The following is a 23,245-nucleotide window of genomic DNA, read 5'->3' as shown; positions in this document are numbered from 1 at the left end:
TGGCCACTCTGTTGCTTAGAGCAACACTTGGTCTTTATGCACGCATTAAAATACAGCACGAGGCTGCATGCAGTGGCTCACACCTATAATCCAGCACTTTGACTCTTTGGGAGGCCAAAGCAGGAGGATCACTTTTGTTCAGGAGTTTGAGGCTAGCCTAAGCAATATAAAGAGACCTTGTCTCTACAAAAAAAAAAAAAAATTAAAAGATTAGCCAAGTGTGGTGGCTTACACTTGTAGTTTCAACTACTCAGGAAGCTGAGGTGGCAGGATCACTTGAGCCCAGGAGGTTGAGGCTGCAGTGAGCCAGGACTACGCCATTGCACTCCAGCCTGGGTGACAGAGTGAGACCTTGTCTCAAAAGGAAAAAACCAACCAAACAGCAAATTGTCCTGGAATCCAAAGTAGACAGCAAGCCTCTGTTTTCCCAGTGGGAAGGTTTTTAAAATTTTGTCTTTTTTTAAATTTTTTTGGTCAACTTCAATATTGAAATGATTAGGAATGGAAATAAACCTTGGAAAGTGAAACTGTGGCTAAGACAGGACGGCTGTATATGTAAATACATGATAGAATGTTATTCAGCCATAAAAAGGATACTCTTGCCATTTGTAACAATATGAATGAATTTGGAGGACATTATTGTAATTGAAATAAGCCAGACATAGAAAATCAAATACTGCATGATGTCATCGATATGTGGGAGCTAAAAAAGTCAAATTCAGAAAAACGGAGTAGAATAGTGGTTACCAGGGCTCAGGAGATGGGGAAATGGGGACATGCTGGTTGAGGCTATAAACTCTGAGTTACAAGATGAATACGTTCTGAAGACCTAATATACAAAATGGTGACCACAGTTAATAACAATGTATTGTATACTTGAAATTTACTACCAGAGTGGATCTTAAGTTACACACATTCACCAGTGTACATCTAACTATGTGAGGTGATGGATATACTAGTTTGATTGTAACAATCATTTCACACCATATGTGTATATCAAAACATCATGTCATACAACTTAGAATTTTCATTTGTCAATTATACCTCAATTAGGCTGGAAAAAATTAATAACAACGGTAAGTCTCCTTCCTTTTCTTGTTACACTCCTTCCACCAATTCCCACTGCTCATAATTGACTAGTTTTATTAGTTTCGAATGGATCCTTCTAGACTTCATTCATACAAGGGCAAGTGAATGTGACTATATTCTTCTTTTCTCTTTTTCCACAATGCACTAAACACGTGGTTGCTGGCACTTTGCTTTGTCCTAACAATATATCACAGCAATAGATAAATCTTGGGTAAATAACTTAGTGTGTCCCCTGCACTGCTCTAAGGGACATACAAATGTAAACTGATTTAATCCACAATCTAATCACTGCTATATATTTTTTGTCTTTGAGACAGAGTCTTGCTCTGTTCTCTAGGCTGGAGTGCAGTAGTGTAATCTCAGCTCACTACAACCTCTTCCTCCTGGGTTCAGATGATTCTCTTGCCTCAGCCTCCTGAGTAGCTGGGACTACAGATGCCTATCACCATGCCCAGCTAATTTTTATATTTTTGGTAGAGATGGAATTCACCATGTTGGCCAGGCTGGTCTCAAACCCCTGACCTCAGGTAATCTGCCCATCTTGGCCTCCCAAAGTGCTGGGATTACAGAAGTGAACCACTGCACCTGGCCCACTGCTATATTTTTATCTTGTGTTTTTTGCCAGGCAGGACAGAGCAGGATGACACAAGATTTCAACACACTACTCAGAAGAGCATGTAATTTAACACTTATGACTGTTTGTGTCTGGAATTTTTCATTTAATATTTTTGGACCGTGGTTGACCATAAGTAACTGAAACCTTGGAATTCAAATTCTTTTTGTTTTGTTTTGATGGAGTCTCGCTCTGTCACCCAGGCTGGGGTAGGGGTGCAATGGCTCCATCTCAGCTCACTGCAACCTCCACCTCCTGGGTTCAAGTGATTCTTCTGCCTCAGCCTCCCAAGTAACTGGGATTACAGGTGTCCACCACCACGCCAGGCTACTATTTTGTATTTTAATAGAGACAGGGTTTCACCATGTTGGCCAGGCTGGTTTCGAACTCCTGACCTCAGGCGATCTGCCCACCTTGGCCTCCCAAAATGCTGGGATTACAGGTGAGCCACCGCACCCAGCCAGAATTCAAATTCTTTATTATACAACACTATCTTTGACTCATTTTCCAAATGATGTTCATTTGACCTTTTTAAAAAATTGTAGTAAAATAATATATAACATAAAATATACGATTTTAACCATTTTAATTGTACAATTCAGTGGCAGTAAATACATTCACAAAGTTGCATAACCATGCCATTATCTATTTCCAGAAACTTTTCATGATCCTAAACAAAAGCTTTGTGCCCATTGAACCATAATTCCCCACCTGTCTCTCCTCCCAGCCCATCGTATCGCTCTTCTGTCTCTGAATTTCTTGCTCTAGGAATCTCATATAAGGGACATCATACAATATTTGTCCTTTTGTGTCTGCTTATTTCACTTAGCATAATATTTTCAAGGTTCATGTTGTAGTATTTGTCAGAATTTCTTTGTTTTCCTTTCTTTTCTTTTTTTTTGGGCGGGGAGAGACAGAGTCTTGCTCTGTCACCCAGGTTGTGCAGTGGTGTGATCTCGGCTCATTGCAACCTCCACATCCTGGGTTCAAGAAATTCTCCTGCCCCACCCTCCTGAGGAGCTGGGATTACAGGTATGCGCCACCATGCCCAGCTTTTTTTTTTTTTTTTTTGTATTTTAGTAGAGACAGGGTTTCGCCATGTTGCCCAGGCTGGTCTCTAACACCTAAGCTCAGGAAATCTGCCCACCTTGGCCTCCCAAAGTGCTAGGCTTACAGGCGTGAGCCACCAAGCCTGGCATATGTGTCAGAATTTCATTCCTTTTTAAGGCTGAATAATAATACGTTGCATGTATATATTGCATTCTGTTCATCCATTCACCTATCAAAGAACACGTGGGTTGTTTCCACCTTTTGGCAACTGTGAATAACGCTGCTGTGAACTGTTGCTCAAGCGTCTGTTTGAGTCTCTGGTTTCAGTTCTTTGGGGTGCATACCTAGAGTCGGAATTCCTGGATCATATGGCAATTCTTTCTTTCACTTTCTGAGGAACTGCTAAACTCTTTTTCACGGCAACTGCAGTATTTGACATTCCCGCCAGCAGCGCATGAGGGGTCCAGTTTCTCCAGGTGCTCAGCATCACTTATTTTCTGTTTTTTAACCAGCAGCCATCCTCATGGTTGTGAGTGGTATCGCACTGTGGCTTTGATGTACATTTTTCTAATGACTAATGGTTTTGAGCATCTTTTCATGTGTTGATCAGCCGTTTGTATTTCTTTGGAGAAGTATCTGTTCAAGTCCTTTGCCCATTTTTGAATCAGGTTGTTTTTTTTTTAATTGCTGTTGAGTTGTACGAGTTCTTTTATATATTTTGGGTGCTAGACCCTTATCAGATATATTATTTGCAAATATTTTCTCACATTCTGTCAGCTGTATTTTCATACGGCATTACCTTTTTTTGCATCATTGTTCATTTATTCTGCAAATACTGAGTACCTCCTGTGTACTCAGAACTGCTCTAGGCACTGGGGAAAAGTGGAGAATGGTCCTGCCTTGCTTTTTAAAGTCATCCTTAAACACTGTGTTTACGGCGATACTCAAGATTGCAGCTGTGTGGTCAGACCTCAAAGAATGCCAGTTATTTCTAAAGCTGTGCTAAATTTCTCTGCCTCTTTTTTTTTAGCCATCGCATCAGATCATGCTTAGAAGTATCCAGAGTTTGCATCAACTGAGGTGGTTTCAACACTGCCTGTGCCCTGTAGGCACCTGTTTAAATCTCTGGATGCTCAGTTTCCACCCACATGATTCTGACATGATCAGTCTGCCCACGGTTGGCACCTGGGCATCCAGAGATTTAAGAGCTCCCAGGTAATTCTTCAGAGAGCCTGAAAAGTTGAGAAACGTAGGAAGATAATGTATTTCAGTTGAACACTTAAGCTCATTGCTTTACATTGAAATGTCACCCGAAATGGTGACATTCATTTTAATGTAAAACAACGAGCTTAAGTTGAAGTCTAAAAGTTAAACATATTCAGCATATTGTTTGAAAATGAAGCCAAGATACTTAAAAAAAAAAACCATAGCCTAAATTTCCCACCCTTTCAAACGCCCTGTGATGTGCAGCCAGGTTTAGAATCACTGGTGGGGCGAGTCTTCCTGAAACACGGCTTGTGGTTCAAAAGAGTCAGTGAGGGAATTTCCAGTACTTTGAAACTTTGGAGCAATCCAAGGTGACTCACTTTTCCAAGGGGTGACTTTGGAGAAAACCAAATTCTATATTTTATATTTTTATTTTAAACTTTATATTTATGCATATAAATAGCATTACCTTGGAGTCTTAAAAACAATATATACTGTCTCATGTATTGTTCACGAAAATATTTTTTAAAAAAGAAATGAAAAGAAAACAATATCTAAATAGTATCATTCTTCAGTGCCTGGCTTTATCCCCTTGCCAGTCTGCCCTTGGGAAGTCTCTGTGTCTGTAGGTAAAATGAGCTAATTCACTTTCACTGCTGTATGGTTTTTCCAGAATATACACACACCATTGTCTGTTTGATGGCAATTGCATGCTAGTGATCTGTGGGCCAAAGTTGACCTTCAGAGATTCTTTTGTGGTCTGCACAGTGATTAAAAACTTTTTACTTGGATGTTAACCTTAAAAAACATCAGAAGGTTATACATGATTGTCTGGATTGTTAGCTTTCTTTGAAAGCACAGGTCTTCTGGCCATGCTGGGGTGAGTTTCTCTCTCCTGCTGGGGGCTGGTCGGTGGGCTAACTACCATGGCCCCTGTCTGGCCCCCTCTCTCTTTTACTTGATTTGTTTTCACTGGAGTGAGTTGAGTTTGAGACTCCAGCCCCATCTACCCTCTCTGGAGGGTCAGTTAGGTTGTTGCTGCTGTCTTTCTGTGATTGCTGCTGTCTTTCTGTGATTGCTGCTGTCTTTCTGTGATTGATTGCTGCTGTCTTTCTGTGATTGCTGCTGTGTTGAGCCTGCTCACAGTGGCCTCCTCCTCGCACACATGGGCTGGCATTGCTCTGGAGTTGGACCCTGGGGAGGGAGAATGCTGCTCAGTGTTTAGTGTTCCTTCTTCTGTCCTGGAAAGAAATGCCATTTACTGATGTATGATATGGTTTGGTTGTGTCCCCAGCTAGATCTCGTGTTGCATTGTAGCTCCCATAATTCCCACATATAATGAGAACGACCCGGCAGGAGATAATTTAGTCATAGAGGTGGTTCCCCCATACTGTTCTCCTGGTAGTGAATAAGTCTCATGAGATCTGATGATTTTATAAGTGGTCTCCCCTCTGCTTGGCTCTCATTTTCTCTTGTCTGCTGCCATGTAAGATGTGCCTTTCACCTTCCACCATGATTACGAGACCTCCCCAGCCACCTGGAACTCTGAGTCCATTAAACCACTTTTTAAAATAAATAAATAAATAACTAAATTACCCAGTCTCAGGTATGTCTTTATTAGCAGCATGAAAACAGACTAATACGATGCATATTTATTTATTGAACACCTGCTACAGGCCGGGTGCTGGGGACATAGAGGTGATTGAAATAGGGCTTCCACCTGCAGGAGACAAGACCCCTTGCTGCCTTCTACTGGGAGTAAGACAGATAATAAGCAAGTTGGGGCCGGGCACGGTGGCTCAAGCCTGTAATCCCAGCACTGTGGGAGGCCGAGGCGGGTGGATCACGAGGTCAAGAGATCGAGACCATCCTGGTCAACATGGTGAAACCCCGTCTCTACTAAAAATACAAAAAATTAGCTGGGCATGGTGGTGCATGCCTGTAATCCCAGCAACTCAGGAGGCTGAGGCAGGAGAATTGCCTGAACCCAGGAGGCGGAGGTTGCGGTGAGCCGAGATCACGCCATTGCACTCCAGCCTGGGTAACAAGAGCGAAACTCCGTCTCAAAAAAAAAAAAAAAATCAAGTTGGTATTGAAACTCTCCCTGCGGCTTCTTTCCCACAGGAATTCCCCACCCTCAAGGAGTGACATTCAGAAGACCCTTGGCCTCATAGGAGGTCATGCCTGGCCAGCCCTGGGTGTGATGTTAAATCTGTAACCCCTACTCTGTGCTCTGCCCCTGCAGGAGACAAGGACCACATGTCCAGTGTCAAAAGTCACCTGTGGAAGCTGCTGTCCCCAGCCAGGCTGGCCACGAGGGCCCACCGGAGCAAATGGCTGGAGAGTTACCTGCTGCACCTGGAGGAGATGGGTGTGTCAGAGGAGATGCAGGCACGGGCCCTGGTGCTGCAGTTGTGGGCCACACAGGTGGGTGTGAGTGTGCAAGTGGGTGTGTGCAAGTGTGCATGTGTGGTTGTGATATGAGGGCCTCGTGGGTCCTCATAAGTGAGGACTCGGGATTTTTCTCTGCGCGAGATGGGGGCCTAGGAGAGTTCCGAGAAGAGAAGGGACAGGATCTTGGGGGCAAAAGCAAAAAACAGGTCACCAAGGAGGAAACAGTGGTGACAGGATCAGGTGGCGGCCATGGAGGCGATGAGGACGTGGATAGATTTTGGAAATTTCAGGAAGACAGAGCCAGTGGATTTGGTCATGGGCCAGATATTGGAGTGAAAGAAAGGGGGCAGGCTTGGATGGTGCGGGGCCCCAGGCCTGGTTCCTGCCTCACTCCTCATCTCCAAGCCCCTCATCTTCCTCTTGGCCCCACTTCGACAGTGACAGTCGCACAGCCTGACATTTCTGGGTAATTCCTCTCCCATCAACTTGCAGCTTATTTTTAGTTTCTTCTCGGAGCCATTTACTGTCCTTGCAGGCAGAGACTGGCAAGGGGTGGAGGGGCTGGGATTAACTGGCAGTTGTCCCCCACATCAGTGCCTAATAACATATTTATGTGCAGAGATGACTTGGAGCTCCAGACTGTCCCCAGAACTCCTTGTGGAAATCACCTGTGTCAGCAAAACTGGATGCTGGCCGAGGGGCTCGAGTGGCATTAAGGCCAGGGAACAGCATTTGGCAGGGTCAGGAGAGCTGGGCAGGAGCTGGGGACAAGATGTCCTCTGAGGTTGAGCCGTTGACAGCGTCCAGAATTCAGGCAGGTGGGAAAACCTTTCAAGAGCCTTTTGGGAGCAGAGCCAAGAGGGTACTTGGCTCAGGAGTTTCTGGCACAGGCTCCGTGACCTCCCTGCCTGGATTTGAGTCCTGACTTTGACACTTCCTGGCAAGTCAGTCACTTAACCTCTAAGCACCTCTGTTTGCTCATCTGTAAAATGGGGATGGCAGCACCCGCTTCAAGACACGCTTGTGAAGATGAAAGGAGGGAGCCATGATGCACGTGCAGTTTTGTAACTATGCCTTGCAGGTAACAAGTGCTCAATAAACATCTTCAACAAACATTTAGAGAGCCTACTGTGTGCCAGGCCTCATTCTAGAAGCTGGGGATAGAGCAGTGAGCAAAACAGACAAAAGTCTCTGCCCTTAGGGAGCTGGCATTTTGGTGGGAGAAGATAGACAATTAATAAACACATAGCTGTAATCCCAATGCTTTCGGAGGCTAGGCAGGAACATCATTTGAGGCCAGGAGTTCAAGACCAGCCTAGACAACATAGCAACACTCCATCTCTACAAAAAATACTTTATCTTTTGTAGACAAGCTGGCCGTGGTGGTACGCACCTATAATCCCGGCTACTTGGGAGGCTGAGGTGGGAGCACTGCGGGAGCCTAGGAAGTCAAGGCTGCAGTGAGCCATGATTGTGCCACTGCATTCGAGCTTGGGTGACATAGCGAGACCCTGTCTTAAAAGTAAATAAATAAATAAACAAGTAACCATCTAAAACGTATTAGAGGCCAGGCATAGTGGCTCACACCTGTATTCCTGGTACTTTGAGAGGCTGAGGTGGCCTGATCACTTGAGATCAGGAGTTTGAGGCCAGCCTGGCCAACATGGTGAAATCCTGACCCTACCAAAAGTACAAAACTTAGCCAGGCACGGTGGCACATGCCAGTAATCCCAGCTACTCACTTGGACCAGGGAGGTGGAGGTTGCAATGAGCCAAGATGGCACCACTGCACTCCAGCCTGGGCGACAGAGTAAGACACTGTCTCAAAAAAAAAAAAAAAAATGTATTAGGTCAGGCACAGCGGCTCATGCCTGTAATCATAGCACTTCAGGAGGTTTAGGCAGGCAGATCACAAGTTCAGGAGTTTGAGACCAGCCTGGCCAACATGGTGAAACCCTGTCTCTACTAAAAATACAAAAATTAGCTGGGCATGGTGGCAGGCGCCTGTGTTCGCAGCTATTCGGGAGGCTGAGGCAGGAGAATCACTTGAACCGGGGAGGCAGAGATTGCAGTGAGCTGAGACCACACCACTACACTCCAGCCTGGGCAATAGAGCAAGACTCTGTCTCAGAAAAACAAAACAAGGATTAGAGGTAATGTGTTCTGTGGAGAAGAGGTGCAGCAGGAGAAAGGAACGGCAGAGGGGGGTGAGGAGGGGCTCTTTTAAATAGGGTGGTCCAGGAAGGCCTCACTGAAAGGTGACATCTGGGCAGAGACTGAAGGAAGTGAGGGGTGGGCCATGTAAATACATGAGTGAAGGCTGGCAGGCAGGGGGCAGCAAGTGCAAAGGCCTTGAGGCAGGACCGAGGGTGACATGGTGGGGAGGTAGAGCTGCTGGACCACACAGGGCCCTGTCATCCTTGGGGAGGGCTTTGGCTTTTACTTTGAGTGAGAGGGCTCTGAGCAGAGGGAAAACCTGGTCTGTCTTATGCTTTAGAGGGATCATTCTGGCTGCAGCAGTGACAAGAGACTGTAGTGGGGGGAAGCAGAGGTGGGGAGAGCAGGGAGGAGGCCACTGCAGGATCCAGGCAAGAGAGTGTGGTGCTGGGCCAGGGGCGGGGGCCGGTTTGATTCTGAACATATTCCAAAGTAGAGCCAACAGGATCTGGTGTTGGATGGGACCGTGGGGGAGGCCATCAAGGATGACTCCAGGTTTGGGCCTGAGCGACAGGAGGGACGGCAAGGCCATGGGCAGATGAGGAAGATGGCGGGAGAAGCAAGTTTTGGGGAGAAGATTGGGGGTTTGGCTTTGGGTGTGTTGAATTTGAGATGGAGAAGGAGGAGTAGACACAGAGAAGAGTCTGGACTTGGAGTTTGAGGTCCAGGCTGAGATGTACCTTTGGGATTTGTCAGCAGAGAGAAGTTTAAAGCCTCAGGACTGAAGGAGAGACTGGGGGTGAGGGTGGGTGGAGAAGGGGGCATCCCCAGGGCTCTCCAGTGTTGAGAAAGGTGAGGAGGAAGGGGCCAGGGAGGGCAGTGGAGGGCAGGGGAGGGCAGGGGAGAGCCAGGCGTGGGCAGCTGAGTCAGATGCTGCTGGGAGCTGAGAAATGTAGCTGTGATTGCTGCTGTAAGGTCAGAGATGATGAGTCAGGAATGATAATCTCAAAGGATACTGAGCAGTTGCCCTGGGCCAAGCACCCTGTTGAGCACTTTGCAAACTTTATCTCTAGGATCTTCACAGCAGCTCCATGAATCCAGAACCCCCGAGCCTGGAAGCTGGAGTGATGGAAGGGGCAGAGGGAGGCTTGGGCATCCCGGGAGGACCCTGTGGGCAGAGACCTAAGGCCCAGGCAGGGAGAAGAGGAGGCTCTGAGGGAAGGTGGGATGGGGTGGTGGGGGGCAGATGGAGAAGAGCTTCCAAACACCTGACAGGTTTCCCTCCCTCCCAGCTCTGAGCTCACTGATGCTGGTAATGCCGGGACTGAGAGTCATGATGCTTGACTCCCTCAGCGCCATCAGTCACATCCTGTCCTTCTCTTCCTTCCCCATATCTCGCTTGGCCTTCACTCCATCACATCCTCAGCCGCCACAGCCACACAGCCCTGGAAACTCCTGGGTGGTCCTGAGAGGTAGGGAAGGGGAGCGTGGGAGCTGCTGGGCCTGCAGATAGCTGCACTGAGATGGTGATCATCAGGAAGAATCCCTGAGGCATTTGATAGCAGAGTGGAAAGCAAAACCACAGTATTCAGAGTCAGACAGACTTGGTTAGAATCTCACACCTGCCACTAAACTAGTTGTGTGACCTCAAGTCACTTTTCTGGGCTTCAGTTTCACCATCCGTAAAGAGGGCTGGGCGATTTTTTTTTTTTTAATTCTTCATCAGTAGTTTTATCTTAAAATAATTTTAGATTATAAAAGAGTTGCAGCTGGGCGCGGTGGCTCACGCCTGTAATCCCAGCACTTTGGGAGGCCGAGGCGGGTGGATCACGAGGTCAAGAGATCGAGACCATCCTGGTCAACATGGTGAAACCCCATCTCTACTAAAAATACAAAAAAATCAGCTGGGCATGGTGGTGCGTGCCTGTAATCCCAGCTACTCGGGAGGCTGAGGCAGGAGAATTGCCTGAACCCAGGAGGTGGAGGTTGCGGTGAGCCGAGATTGCGCCATTGCACTCCAGCCTGGGTAACAAGAGTGAAACTCCGTCTCAAAAAACAAACAAACAAAAAAAACAAAACAAAAAACAAACAAACAAAAAAAAGTTGCAAAGATAGTACAGGGAGTTCCCAGATGGGTATCACCCAGCCTTCCCTGATGTTACATAACCGCAATACATTCATCAAGACTAAGAATCAGCACTGGGACATTGTTCGTAACTAAAGTCCATTCCCATTTCCCCCATTTTCCCACTAATATCCTATTTCTCTTCCAGGAGCCAATCCAGGATCCTACACTGTGCATAAGGCTTTTGTTCGTTTTAAATAGACTCTATTTTTATAGCAGGTTTAGGTTCACAGCAAAATTGATGGAAAGGTGCAGGGATTTCCCCTATCCCCCTTCTCCCAACGCCTCCGTCTCTATCGCCAGTGCCCTCAGCAGAGTGGCACATTTGTTACAATTTATGACCTAAACTAACACGTCGTTATCACATATTCTTTTATTCCCTTGGAATTTTTCAAATCACAAAAATTAAAAGAAACACCATCTGTGACCCCATCCCTCAGCTCTCCCTTCTGGGCTGCATCTTCAGAGGGTTTGCCCTGAGGGGTGGCTATGATACCCTCCAGCAGCTCCATGTAATTTAGCAATCCCCGTGAAGGAGGGCTCCCCTTCCCCTACATTCCAGTACAGCTCCCAAGCCTGATACTCACTGGCCCAGCCAACTCACACGCCCCCTCTGCGTGGATCACTCAGTGTCTCTGCCTGGGTCCCATGGCCACACTTGAAGTCTGGAAGGTGGGTCAGCCCTGGATGACCCACACAGACTTGGGTTTAAGAGGAGGTGGTTCTGTGAAGGAAAGCGGGGTGCCGTTACAGGTGCAGGGCAGACTCAGGCAATGGGTGTCCCCCACTCCCACCGATGGGCTGTGTGGTCAGGAGGTGATAAGACGGAGCATGCGAGTCGCCTAGGGTGTGTTCTGGCCTGCAGGCAGTGCCTCCCAGAGGTCAGCCACCGCCATTCACAGGAAAGCTAGAACAGGAGGCAACACTGCTGGGTCATGGCCTTTGGCTGCAGTAGGAGGGAATGAGGACAAACGAGAAACTTCCTGAGTAAACAGAGGCAAGGCTCCATGGGCAAGAGCTCAAATTCCAGGGTGGCGAATTCAGTATCTCTTATGGCTGTGTGCACGCACATGCACGCTCACACTCTCATCTGTGCAGTTGGGTGGAAGGTGGTCTTGGTCACCTCCTTAACTTGCTACAGCTTTTTCCTGCAAGCAGAGATAGCCAAGCACCCATGTGTTCCACGCCTGCTTGGTAATTAGCGAGTGGTGCCCCCATCTGACCATCTGGGCCAGATCAAATGGCCTTGGTGCTGAGCTAACCCAGTGCTGAATTATTTATCACCCGCATTTGCCTGGCTACGTAAGTGATGGACAGCAAGTGACCTTGCTGTCTCAGCTGGACCTGAGGTGCTGACAGAACTCTCAGAAAGGGCCCGAGGCTCCCCCGACTTGTTCTCAAATTCAGGGGAGGGGCCGGTGGGAAAGGGGTGACCACTTCTGAGCACCTACTCTGGGCGCAGCACATGTGGGATTGCTTTAGCCTCACTGGACCCTTGCGGTCACCCAGGAGGTGGCAGTGTTATCCCCAGTGTTGAGACCCAAAGGGGGATGTGACCTGTCCACAGTCACAGAAAGTAGGGAGTTGGGATTTGAACCCATCTCTGTCTGGTCTCAGTTCAAGGATTTTCCAACCCACCTCCCAGGCTGTCTTGGGGCTCCACTCAGGCCTAAAGGGACACAGATGTTTATTTGACAAATTACAGTGAGCCTCCATTATATGGTGGGCAGTGGGTAGCGACCAGGGAGTGCTTCGTTTCCTTTTCAGTAAAAGGCCTAATAATGGCGCCTGCGTGATGGAAGTATTGAGTGGAGGAGTGTGGGGCCTCATGGCCTCATGGGCCCTAAAGAAGACAAAATCTGTCTCACCATCATTGACGCTTTGGTGCATTTCTTTCCAGCCTTTCCCTGTATGCTTTTCTTCTGTGGTTAAGATCATGCAGCTGTTTCAATCTAACCTTCTATTTGGTTTAATATCGTAACATGAACATTTCTCATGACACTGTACATCACTATAGAAATCATTTGGATACAGCCTGGGAAACAGTGAGTCCTTATCTTTACAAAAAAATAGAAAGATTAGCCAGGCATGGTGGTGCATGTTTGTAGTCTCAGCTACTTGGGAGGCTGAGGTAGGAGGATCACTTGAACCCAGGAGGTGGAGGCTGCAGTGAGCCATAATCATGCCACTGCACTCCAGCCTAGGGGTCTTCTGTTTCATTTAAAATTAATGTGTCCATTTAAAAATTCTGAACAGTGTGAAAGGGTATTTGCAAGGAAAGTCAGTCTCCTTCCGCCCTATGCTCTTGTCTTCACAGCTTCTGCTCCAAGGCAACCTCAGTTACCAGTTTCTGGTATCTCTTAGAGATAGTCTGTGCTTTGGGAGGCTGTGGCAGGAGGATTGCTTGAGGCCAGGAGGAGTTTGAGATCAGCCTGGGCTACATAGGAAGACCCCCATCTCTACCAACAAAAACAAACTTAGCTGGGTATCACTTGCCTGTGGCCCCAGCTCCTTGGGAGGCTAAGGCAGGCGGATCACTTGAGCCTAGGAGGTCAAGGCTGCAGTGAGCTATGATTGTGCCACGGGATTCCAGCCTGGGTGACAGAGCGAGACCCTGTCTCAAAAAAAAAAGCAATGGCCTGTGCTTCTTCAGGTATATTTCTCTTTAAACAAACACACAAATGGCAGCATGCTGAGCCGCCACCCTGCTCCTTGCTGTTTGCATGCTTCCGTGTGTCTTGGCTTCAGTCCCACATCAGTACACACAGAGCCAGCTTCTTCCTAATGACTTCGTGCGTCATCAGCCCATGGATGGATCTTCATTTATCTCATTGATCCCCTCTTGATAGACATGGGGGTGGTTTCCAGCTTTTTGCTATTATATTAGCACTGCAATAATTATCTTCGTGCATATGTCCTTTTGCCCATGTGCAATTATGTCTGTAATGAAATTACTGGGTAAACATGATATTTAATGATGATTTAATATTCCATTATTATGATTGAATAGGATAGTCACAGCAGACAAAAACCTTACCCCAAATTGAGATTAGTTGGTATTCCACCCATCTCTGGATCACTAAAGGGTGCTGTGTACACATTTTAGCCACATACCAAAGAGCTGAGGCTAAAATGTGTATGAAAATGTTCAGCTAAGACTGAAGCCTTGAAGCAAGAAATTCCATTTTCCTAAGTGTTTACCTATTAAGAAGTTTAAATAATTTTTATTCATAGCTTTCACAGTCATCAATGATGATTGCAGCTTTGTTTTATACGTACACAACACACAGATTTATTCAAGTGACTATAGAATTTTAACATACAAAGCATATAAAGAACTTTTGAATCCCAAACTACATCGAGAACGATTGTATTTGGAAGCAAATCTTTAGATATTGCACCAGTTAGCTATTGTTGCGTAACAAACATTCACAACTCAGTGGCATATACCCCTCAGCATTTATTTAACTCACGGGCCTGTGGGTCTGGCTCAGTGGGGCAGCTCAGCCCTGTCCATGAGTCTCTCATTCTCCCCTTGGAATCATTGGGCTTGCCAGGCAAGTGGAAACACGCAAAGTCTCTACGGCTTAGGTGTAGAGTGGGTGTTCTGTCAATTCTGCCTCTTCTATTGGACAGAGTAAGTCCATAGCTGAGCCTAAATTCAAAAGGCGGGGGAAATACCTCTTGCTCTTTAATGGGAGGAACAGCGAAGTCACATGGTAAGGAGCGTGGATTCTGGGATTGGTGAAAAATTGGGGCCAACAACGTGATCATTCTCAGATGTTAACGGTCTTAACTGAGACAGCCTGTTCCTATTACTGACACTGTCTTGCTGATTAGCTATGAAGATTACCTATGTGACCTAGGATTCATGACTTTGCTCACAGTCAGGGATGCCATGAGTGGGCTTGAAGTTGGTATTTTGGGCCACAGAGCAGTTTTGGACACATCCTGAGGCTGGAGATAGACACTGGCCATGCCCAGGTATTTGGCAGCAGTGGGAGCCCAGGCCTACTGGCCCCTCTGTCTTGGCCTGGGCTGTGTCCCTGGCAGAGACGAGTCAGCTCTGCCCTCAAATGGCATAACAGGGGCCCTTCTCCTTGCAGGGGAATATGGGTCCTGCTGCCTTCTGGCTCCTGCTCTTCCTTCTCAAGAATCCTGAAGCCCTGGCTGCTGTCCGCGGAGAGCTCGAGAGTATCCTTTGGCCAGCAGAGCAGCCTGTCTCGCAGATGACCACCCTCCCACAGAAGGTTCTAGACAGCACACCTGTGCTTGGTGAGATGGTCAGACCCTCCAAGATAGCCCCTAAGGCTGCATCATCGTGGACCCCAAAACTCTCCCCAACATGGGCTCCTGTCTTCCAGGGTCCATCAGTGTCCTCCAACCTAGGGTCTCCCTGAGCCTCCTGTCTTCACAGACCTGGCATCTCCATACTCCAGTCTCAGCTAGGAGGCAAGGGACAGAAAACCTAACTTCAACTGGCTGAGGTGAAAAGGCACTTTGAGAAATGTCACTAAAAAGTCCAGAGGACTGGCCTGAGGCACAGGTAGACCCAGGCACTTTAACAATGTCATCAGGACGACTCCGTTCCTCTCCACCTCTCAGCCCTGTTTCCCACTGTTTCCTGCGGTCTCAGGCTGGCAGTAGCTATTGGCAGCTCAAGGCTGACTTCCTCTCGGCTCTGTGAGATTCTGCATCTCTTACAATGGTCCCACCAAGGATCCTAAGACTGTGTTTCATTGGCTTTCTTTGGGTCATGTATCCATCCTGAACCAATCACAGGGCTCAGAGGGATGCTCTGATTGGCCAGTCACAGCCCCATCCCAGTAGTTGAGCACAGAATCAGCAGTCTAACCCCTGAGAGTGAGAGAAGGGTGGACCCTAGAGGAAAATCAGGGACCCGTTTCCAGAAGAGAAATATATGCCGGGCAGGCAGAAACAGAGATCGATGGCCCCACTCTCTCCCCAGCCTTTGATATCTTCCTAGTTCCCACCTTCCCTCACAACTTCTCCTGGGGTCAGACCTGGATACCCTCATATTCAAGGGTCTCTGAGGGACCACGGAGACTATATCTCATCAATTTGGCCTTTTCCACCTTGCTGTGTGACTGTGGGCAAGGCAGGCACCCTCCCTGAGCCTTTTCATCTTCCTCTGTAAAATAAGAGCTGGGGGTGGCATATGAGCAGGTGAAGGAACAGCCTGCTGACCCTTCCTTGCACCTGCCCCATGCAGACAGCGTGCTGAGTGAGAGCCTCAGGCTTACAGCTGCTCCCTTCATCACCCGTGAGGTCGTGGTGGACCTGGCCATGCCCATGGCAGACGGGCGAGAATTCAACCTGCGACGTGGTGACCGCCTCCTCCTCTTCCCCTTCCTGAGCCCCCAGAGAGACCCAGAAATCTACACAGACCCAGAGGTAATGTCAGGGGTGCCTGGTCATATGGGGTCTGTGGGAGAAAAATCAATGACTTTGGGATGAGCCAGATCTGAGTGGCAGCCTGCCTCCTTGTTTGCTATGTGACATTGCCCAGATTGCTTCACCTCTCTGTGTTTGCTTCCTCACCTGTGAAATGGACCTCATAATAGCACCTGCCTCATGAGGTTGAAAGGAAGATGAAATGGGATCATGCAGAAGCAGATACTGATGGCCCCCCTCTCTCCCCAGCCTTCTGATACCTCTCTAGCTCCTACCTTTCTTCACAGCTTCTCTTCAAGTCAGACCCAGATCTCCTCATGTTCAAGGGTCTCTGAGGAACCCTTGAACATGACGGGATGTTTATTCACACTGAGTGCTTTGTGATAGCTGAGCCATTTTCCTTATTTCAGAACGTTATAAGGTCAGTTTCCCAACACTTCCCTCTCCCCAGACTTTGAGATGAAGCAGACTTTCACAATTGCTAACAGATTGTGTGCTTACTGTGTGTCAGTCTCTAAACTACATGCTCATCCATCCGTTCATTCATCTGCCTACCCATCTACTCATGCATCCATCTATCTATTTATTCATCCATCTACACACTCACCTGTTTACCTGTCCAATCATCTATCCATCCATTCATCCATCCACCCACCAATTTACCCTTTCATTCACCCATCTACCCATTCATTTGTCCATCCAGCACCCATCTACTCTTCTATCCATCCATCCACCCATCTACCCATATATCCATCTATCCATTCATCCATCCACAAACTCACCATCCATCCATTAATCTATGCATACACCCATCCATCCACCCAACCACCCATCTATCCATCCATCCATCCACCCATCCACCCATCCATCCATCCACCCATCCACCCATCCATCCATCCATCCATTCACCCCCCAAGCTACCCTTTCATCCGCCCACCTACCTGTGAATTCATCCATCTATCCATCCATCTGTCCATTCATCTACTCATTTATCCATCCACCCACTCATTTATCTACTCACTCACTCATATATTCATCCACCCATTCTTCTACTTATCCACGCATCCATCTATCTATCCACCTATCTACTCATCCTTCCATCCATTTTTCCATTCATCCATTCATTCATTTATCCGCCCATCCGTCAGTCTACCCATTCATTCATCCATATACCCATCCATCCATCCACCCCATCTACCCATCCATTCATCCATCCCTCCATTCATCCATTGTTCCATCCACATTTCCATCTCTTAGTCTATCCACTGGTCCATTCACCTATCCTTCCACCCATCTTTCAGTCAGCAGCTACTCCACACCAAGCTCTGTGCTCAGGTACAATCCTTGCCTTACCACTGTGCAATGTAACCAAAGGAAACTGGCACTTTCTTTTAAAAAATTATTTAAATTTCTTTTATTTTACATTAAAAAAGTAATATATACTTATCATAAAGTATAAAGAAATATGGAGAAATACATACTTAAAAGTAAAAAATATATATTTCCCTTCTTCTCCGGTTCTACAAAGTTCTCTAACCGTGGTTTGAAGTGTGCCTTGTGAATTGTTTTCATGGCTTTACAGGCATACACAGAGCACATTCACATGCCATGAAAAGGTCGGTGTGTGTATAGGATCATACAGTGCATACTATTCTAAAACGTGCTTTTCTCTCTCAACAACCAATTGTAGAAATTCTTTCCATGTCAGTATACACAAACCTTTCGCCATAATTTTTTAACCAATCTCCTATCAATTGACCTCTATATGGTTTCCAGTTTCTCCCTCTTACAAACATGACTGTCATGAAGATCCTCATACATTTTCTTGGTGCAGTCTTTTTCTGGGAGTGGGGTCAGAAATGGACCTTCTTCCTATTTCAGGTATTTAAATACAACCGATTCCTGAACCCTGACGGATCAGAGAAGAAAGACTTTTACAAGGATGGGAAACGGCTGAAGAATTACAACATGCCCTGGGGGGCGGGGCACAATCACTGCCTGGGGAGGAGTTACGCAGTCAACAGCATCAAACAGTAAGTGGGGGGCCAGGGTGGGGCCAGGGTGGCTCCTGACTGCCTGGTTGGCACGCGCCCTTCTCTCCTGGGACTGAGGGGTCAGCCAAGAGAATGGTTTGGCAGAGGCTCCACACAGACAGCCTGTGAGCCATCATTTATTTGTGGTTTTTCAACTATGCGCTTTTAAAAATCAGAAGAGCTTACTTTAAAAAGCCAGATTTCAGACCCTGAGCGCAGTGGCTCACGCCTGAAATCCCAGCACTTTGGGAAGCTGAGGTGGGCAGGTCAGGTGTTCAAAACCAGCCTGGCCAATATGGTGAAACCCCGTCTCTACTAAATAATACAAAAATTGGCTGGGTGTGGTGGTGGGCATATGTAGTCCCAGCTACTTGGGAGACTGAGGCAGGAGAATTGCTTGAATTCCAGAAGCAGAGGTTGCAGTGAGCCGAGATCATGCCACTGCACTGCAGCCTGGGCGACAGAGTGAGATTCCGTCTCAAAAAAAAAAAAAAGCCAGATTTTGGATTTCTTTTGAAATAATCAGATCTGGCAGCAGGTTCTTCCCTCCAAGACTGGTGTCCGAATTCCAAATACTGGACATTCCTTTCAGCTGACCGTAGCTGTCCGTCTACAGCTGCTGCTGTGTGTTCAGAACCTCGTGTTAGGAACTGACCGAACTTCACTGTTCCCGCTTGGTTATTTTAATGCCTGTGGGAGCTGAGAGCCTCATAAATTATCTCCCCTGAACCCCAGGAGCCTTGGCCACCAAGTTCACAGACAGATTGGACCAGGGTTATTACATCTGCCCTGTCCTCCTGTCCAGCCCCTGTGCAATCATAAGCTGGGCGACCTTCTGAGCCTCTGTTTCCTCAACTGTAAAACAAGGGTTCTGATTATAACTGCACCCCAGGGGTATCAGGATAAATGAGTTGGATCTTTCCAAGTTCTTAGCCCACTGCCTGGCTCATTGTAGGCATTTGATAAATGTTAATTATTATCATAATTATTATTAATGTGCATGCATTATGCTAAGTGAATGGGCACATTATATTAACCTTTGGCCTCAGTTTTCTCAAGAAAATGGAGTTGATCCTGAGCATAATAGAGTTCATATGCGTTCCTAAAAATCACTTTGCTGTATGAAATCATGCAACAAAAACTGCAGGGATTTATGCCCGTAATCCCAGCATTTTGGGAGGCCAAGGTGGGCGGATCATTTGAGGTCAGGAGTTTGAGACCAGCCTGGCCAACATGGTGAAACCACATCTCTACTAAAAATACAAAAATTAGCCAGGTGTGGTGGAGCATGCTTGTAATCCCAGCTACTCAGGAGGCTGAGGCAGGAGAATCTCTTTAACCCCAGGGATGGAGGTTGCAGTGAGCTGAGATCGCACCATTGCACTCCAGCCTGGGTGACAGAGTGAGACTCTGTCTCAAAACAAACAAACAAACAAACAAACAAACAAACAAAACTAGGGATTAGAGGAAAAAAGGGACTGGGCCCAACACTCAAAAACCTCATCAGTGACATATTAAAAAAAAAAAGAAAGAAGAACCCAGTAAAAAATGGTAGTAAAGTTTTATGCATGTTACATGGCTAAGAACTGTGTTAAGTGCTGTCGTAACTGGCTGTAGATTGATGCTTAGCTGTATGCGTGTGTATGTTTTATGGATTTCTGCACAGCCAGGGTTCAGCTGAGTACAGTTTTTTGTATTCATCTCATGTTTCTCACAAGTGAAATTGCATATGAGCAAATGTGAAACTCGCATTATACTCAAATTGTGCCCTAATATATCAATCCTATTGGAACAAATTCACCTGTTCAAAACAAGTATTAGAGCAGAACCAACTGGCATTCCTATTTCATCAAGTTTTTGGACAGATAAAAAGAGACAATAGATCCTAAATGCTTAGCTGGTGCGTAGCATACAGTGTTCCAATAAATTAGCTAATTTGTTGTTATTTTTATCTCACTGAATTGTCATGACAACCCTGCTGGTCCATCTAAAACTGAGTCTCGACAGGTAGCCCATTTGCTATGGTCATGTTCCCGGGAAGTGGAGGTACCAGGTTCAAATCCAGGGGTTAGCACAAAACTGCCATCCCATAGAAACTCACCCTCTAGTATTCTACAGCCTCAGAGCTGGAAGAGACTCATCCTGTCTTTCCCCTCTTTGACCAGATGGGAGAACCGAGACCCAGAGTGAGAAGGAACTTGGCGAGGGCCACATCCCCATAAGCGGCATAGCCCAGGTCTTCTTTCCAGAGTGTTAACTTCCCTCTCTCCTCATCTTCCCCTTCTTCACTCCTTCCGTAAGATAAAAGAATCCCCGCCATGTGCTCAGTCCTGCATCGGGCACCTGGGTCTGGGTAGGGAATAATGGTGGGAAAAAGAGTCATAAGATATTCTCTGACCCTTATGAACACAGGCAGTGGTAAGATGGGGCAGACAGGCAGCAACCGCTGACATCTGTAGGGCTGACTCCACATTTATGGGGGCACTGATTACATCATAGGCATGGCAGCTTTGAATATTTATTATGACAGTTTTCCCAGAAGATGGCAGTAGAGAGCAATTGTTCTTGCAAAGCTGGTCTATCAGGACAATGTTTTCAGAGATGGCAGTAAAATGTCTTGGGAGAGCGGTGCCTGTTTCTAACCTCACAAAGCCACCTAAGAGCAGCAGCCCTGGCCAGGATAGACAGTGAGGGTTCCAGGAGTTTGCAGAAAGGCAGAGAAGGGTGTGGGCTGAAGGATCCAGAGGAGTCTATGTTAATCAGCATAGGCTCAGCTCTGCACCTGCTGAGCCTCAGTGGCTTTTACCAACAGGGGTTTAGTTCCACTCACGGTATCAGCTGTGGGTTTGGGGGCTTCCCCACTCTGTGCAGAGCCTCGGGCCAGGCTCTTTTCCTCTTCTGGCTCCGCTATCTCAAGGTGAAGCCTGCATGGCTGCTAGGCAGGAGGGACAGCTGGAGAGCCACACACTGGCTCATGAATGCTTTGACACAGGAATAACACAGGCCACTTCTGCACACAGTCCACTCACCGGAACTCATCCACGGGCCTGCCTGACCTTACAGGGGGCTGGCAAATGCAGTGAGCAGCAAACGTGGTGAGCAGCAAATGCCTTTGTTCTGCTTCCTTGTTCCTCTGTTCTCGCTTTTCCCAAAGTTGAAGTCAGACTCAGGAGGCAGCCATGGCTTCCCTGCCTTATTCCTGATAGCACCCCACCCTGCCCCTCTTCCTCACACCTTCCATGCCATCTCTCTGCAGATTTGTATTCCTCGTGCTGGTGCACTTGGACCTGGAGCTGATCAACGCAGATGTGGAAATCCCTGAGTTTGACCTCAGCAGGTACGGCTTCGGTCTAATGCAGCCGGAACATGACGTGCCCATCCGCTACCGCATCCGGCCGTGACACAGGGAGCAGACGGATCCCCGCGCTTGCCTCTGCCCAGCCTGCCCCAGCCTCCCAGCTTTCTGCATGCGCAGTTGGCCTGGGTGCAGGGGCCAGCATTACCACTTCCCTGCTTTTCTCCCAGAAGGCTGGGTCCAGGGGAGGGAAAAGCCAAGAGACAATGAACAAAGAAAAGACATCCAAAGCTCTATGGATTATCTGCTGCAAAGTTTTCTTTCCAAAATCAGGCCTTTTCTGCTCCCAACTCACCTCATTCATCATTCAGATTTCTTCAGGGCCAGGAGGCGCTGTGAAGACAGACAAGGCAGAAGGAGTCCTTACTGCTCTTCCCCCATCTCCCAGAGGGCCACCTTCCCTGTTCCTATCAGCTATCATGGTCCAGGCCTTATCCAGTCAAAGCAGATACTTGCCACAGAAAGGCCACTCAGGACCTAGCAGTGTGTCCATTGATGTCATTCAGCAGTCAGTCCCCCAATTATCCTTAAACCAGCTAAAGCCAAAGGAGTCCCTTAGAATATCTGCTTCCCTGGATGCCCCATTTACCAGACAGTTCCCTCATTGCTCACACTAGTTGAGAAAATGCAGGAGAGCTTTCCCAAGAATGATGCATTCTGGGTACAGAACAGGGGCACCTTCCAAACATGGGGCTCTGAGGAGTGGAGTTTTCTGTTCTAGAGTGACAGGCACCAGATGGGATGGGTTTTTTCAGTGTCAGCACTCAGGTAGGGAGCTAAGGAAGACACAGCCCAGACGAGATGGCTGGAAGAAGCCACCCAGGACTCCTTAGACTGTTCAAACCAAAACAGAAGGTGCTGATCTCATGCATTCTAGTGCAGAAGCCCAAACTGTGGTCACGATCCAGTCTGCAGATGTGCTTTGTTTAGACTGCACTTAAAAAAAATTACCTTAGTTGTTATCATCTTTGGGAGAGTTCATTGAAAATGTCCAGCTTCTCTTGGAAACATGGTATATCTGACCACACTGGGCTCACATTACCAAAGATGTGGGTAACTGTTGGCCAGAGCCGAATGGCAGCCGCCTCCCTTATGCAGGACACGAGCTCTCTGCTTCACTGCGGTTCTGACCGAGTCTGCTTCTGCATTCACAGTGCCTCCTGGCCCTGAAGGCATCTGAGTGTGAGACCCTGCTCTAACTCTTAGAAGTGACATTACAAGAGGTGGCGGGGACCAGCTAATTGGTCCAACCCAGCCCAAGTGCACCACCCTTTGAACAAATGTATCAGTGATGAAAACTTGCCTTTGCCCCAGCTTTAGAACAAAAAGCCTATGCCAGGCATGGCGGCTCATGCCTGTAATTCCAGCACTTTGGGAGGCTGAGGTGGGCGGATCACTTGAGGCCAGGAGTTCAAGACCAGCCTGGTCAACATGGTGAAACCCCATCTCTACTAAAAATACAAAAATTAGCCAGGTGTGGTGGAGCATGCCTGTAATCCCAGCTACTCAGGAGGCTGAGGCACAAGTGTCACTTGAACCCAGGAGGTGGAGGTTGCAGCGAGCTGAGATTGTTCCATGGCACTCCAGCCTGGGCAACAGAATGAGACGCTGACTCAATAAATAAAATAAAATACAGCTTAAAGAGGAGAATGGCCTACAAACCTTTTTTAGATGCTTAATACTTATATTAATATTAGGTCCTGTTTATTGAGACCCTTCACATGCCTGCGATAGGCCCTTTTGGCAGTATTTCTAGAAACACAGCATTTCTGTGAAGAGAAGGAGGGCTGTGCCTGCTTTGTAGATGA

At 47.4% G+C, this 23,245-nt stretch overlaps 1 protein-coding gene across 1 annotated transcript in view; it reads left to right on the top strand.

Annotated features, from left to right (window-relative positions):
* The window catches only part of PTGIS (prostaglandin I2 synthase), a 57,469-nt gene extending 34,622 nt beyond the window's left edge, over positions 1–22,847 (top strand). The window contains exons 6-10 of the mRNA XM_017541395.2: positions 6,204–6,385; positions 14,741–14,909; positions 15,868–16,049; positions 17,931–18,082; positions 21,339–22,847. Of these exons, the coding sequence (XP_017396884.1) occupies positions 6,204–6,385; positions 14,741–14,909; positions 15,868–16,049; positions 17,931–18,082; positions 21,339–21,483 (830 nt within the window). The 3' untranslated portion in view covers positions 21,484–22,847. The remainder of the gene's footprint in view (positions 1–6,203; positions 6,386–14,740; positions 14,910–15,867; positions 16,050–17,930; positions 18,083–21,338) is intronic.
* The last annotated feature ends 398 nt before the right edge of the window (positions 22,848–23,245 follow it).

The sequence above is a fragment of the Cebus imitator genome, unplaced genomic scaffold (genome assembly GCF_001604975.1).
Source record: "Cebus imitator isolate Cc_AM_T3 unplaced genomic scaffold, Cebus_imitator-1.0 Scaffold132, whole genome shotgun sequence".
Taxonomy (NCBI): Eukaryota; Metazoa; Chordata; class Mammalia; order Primates; family Cebidae; genus Cebus; species Cebus imitator.
The sequence above is the reverse complement of the archived record's forward strand: the minus strand, read 5'-3'. Positions and strand labels throughout refer to the sequence as shown.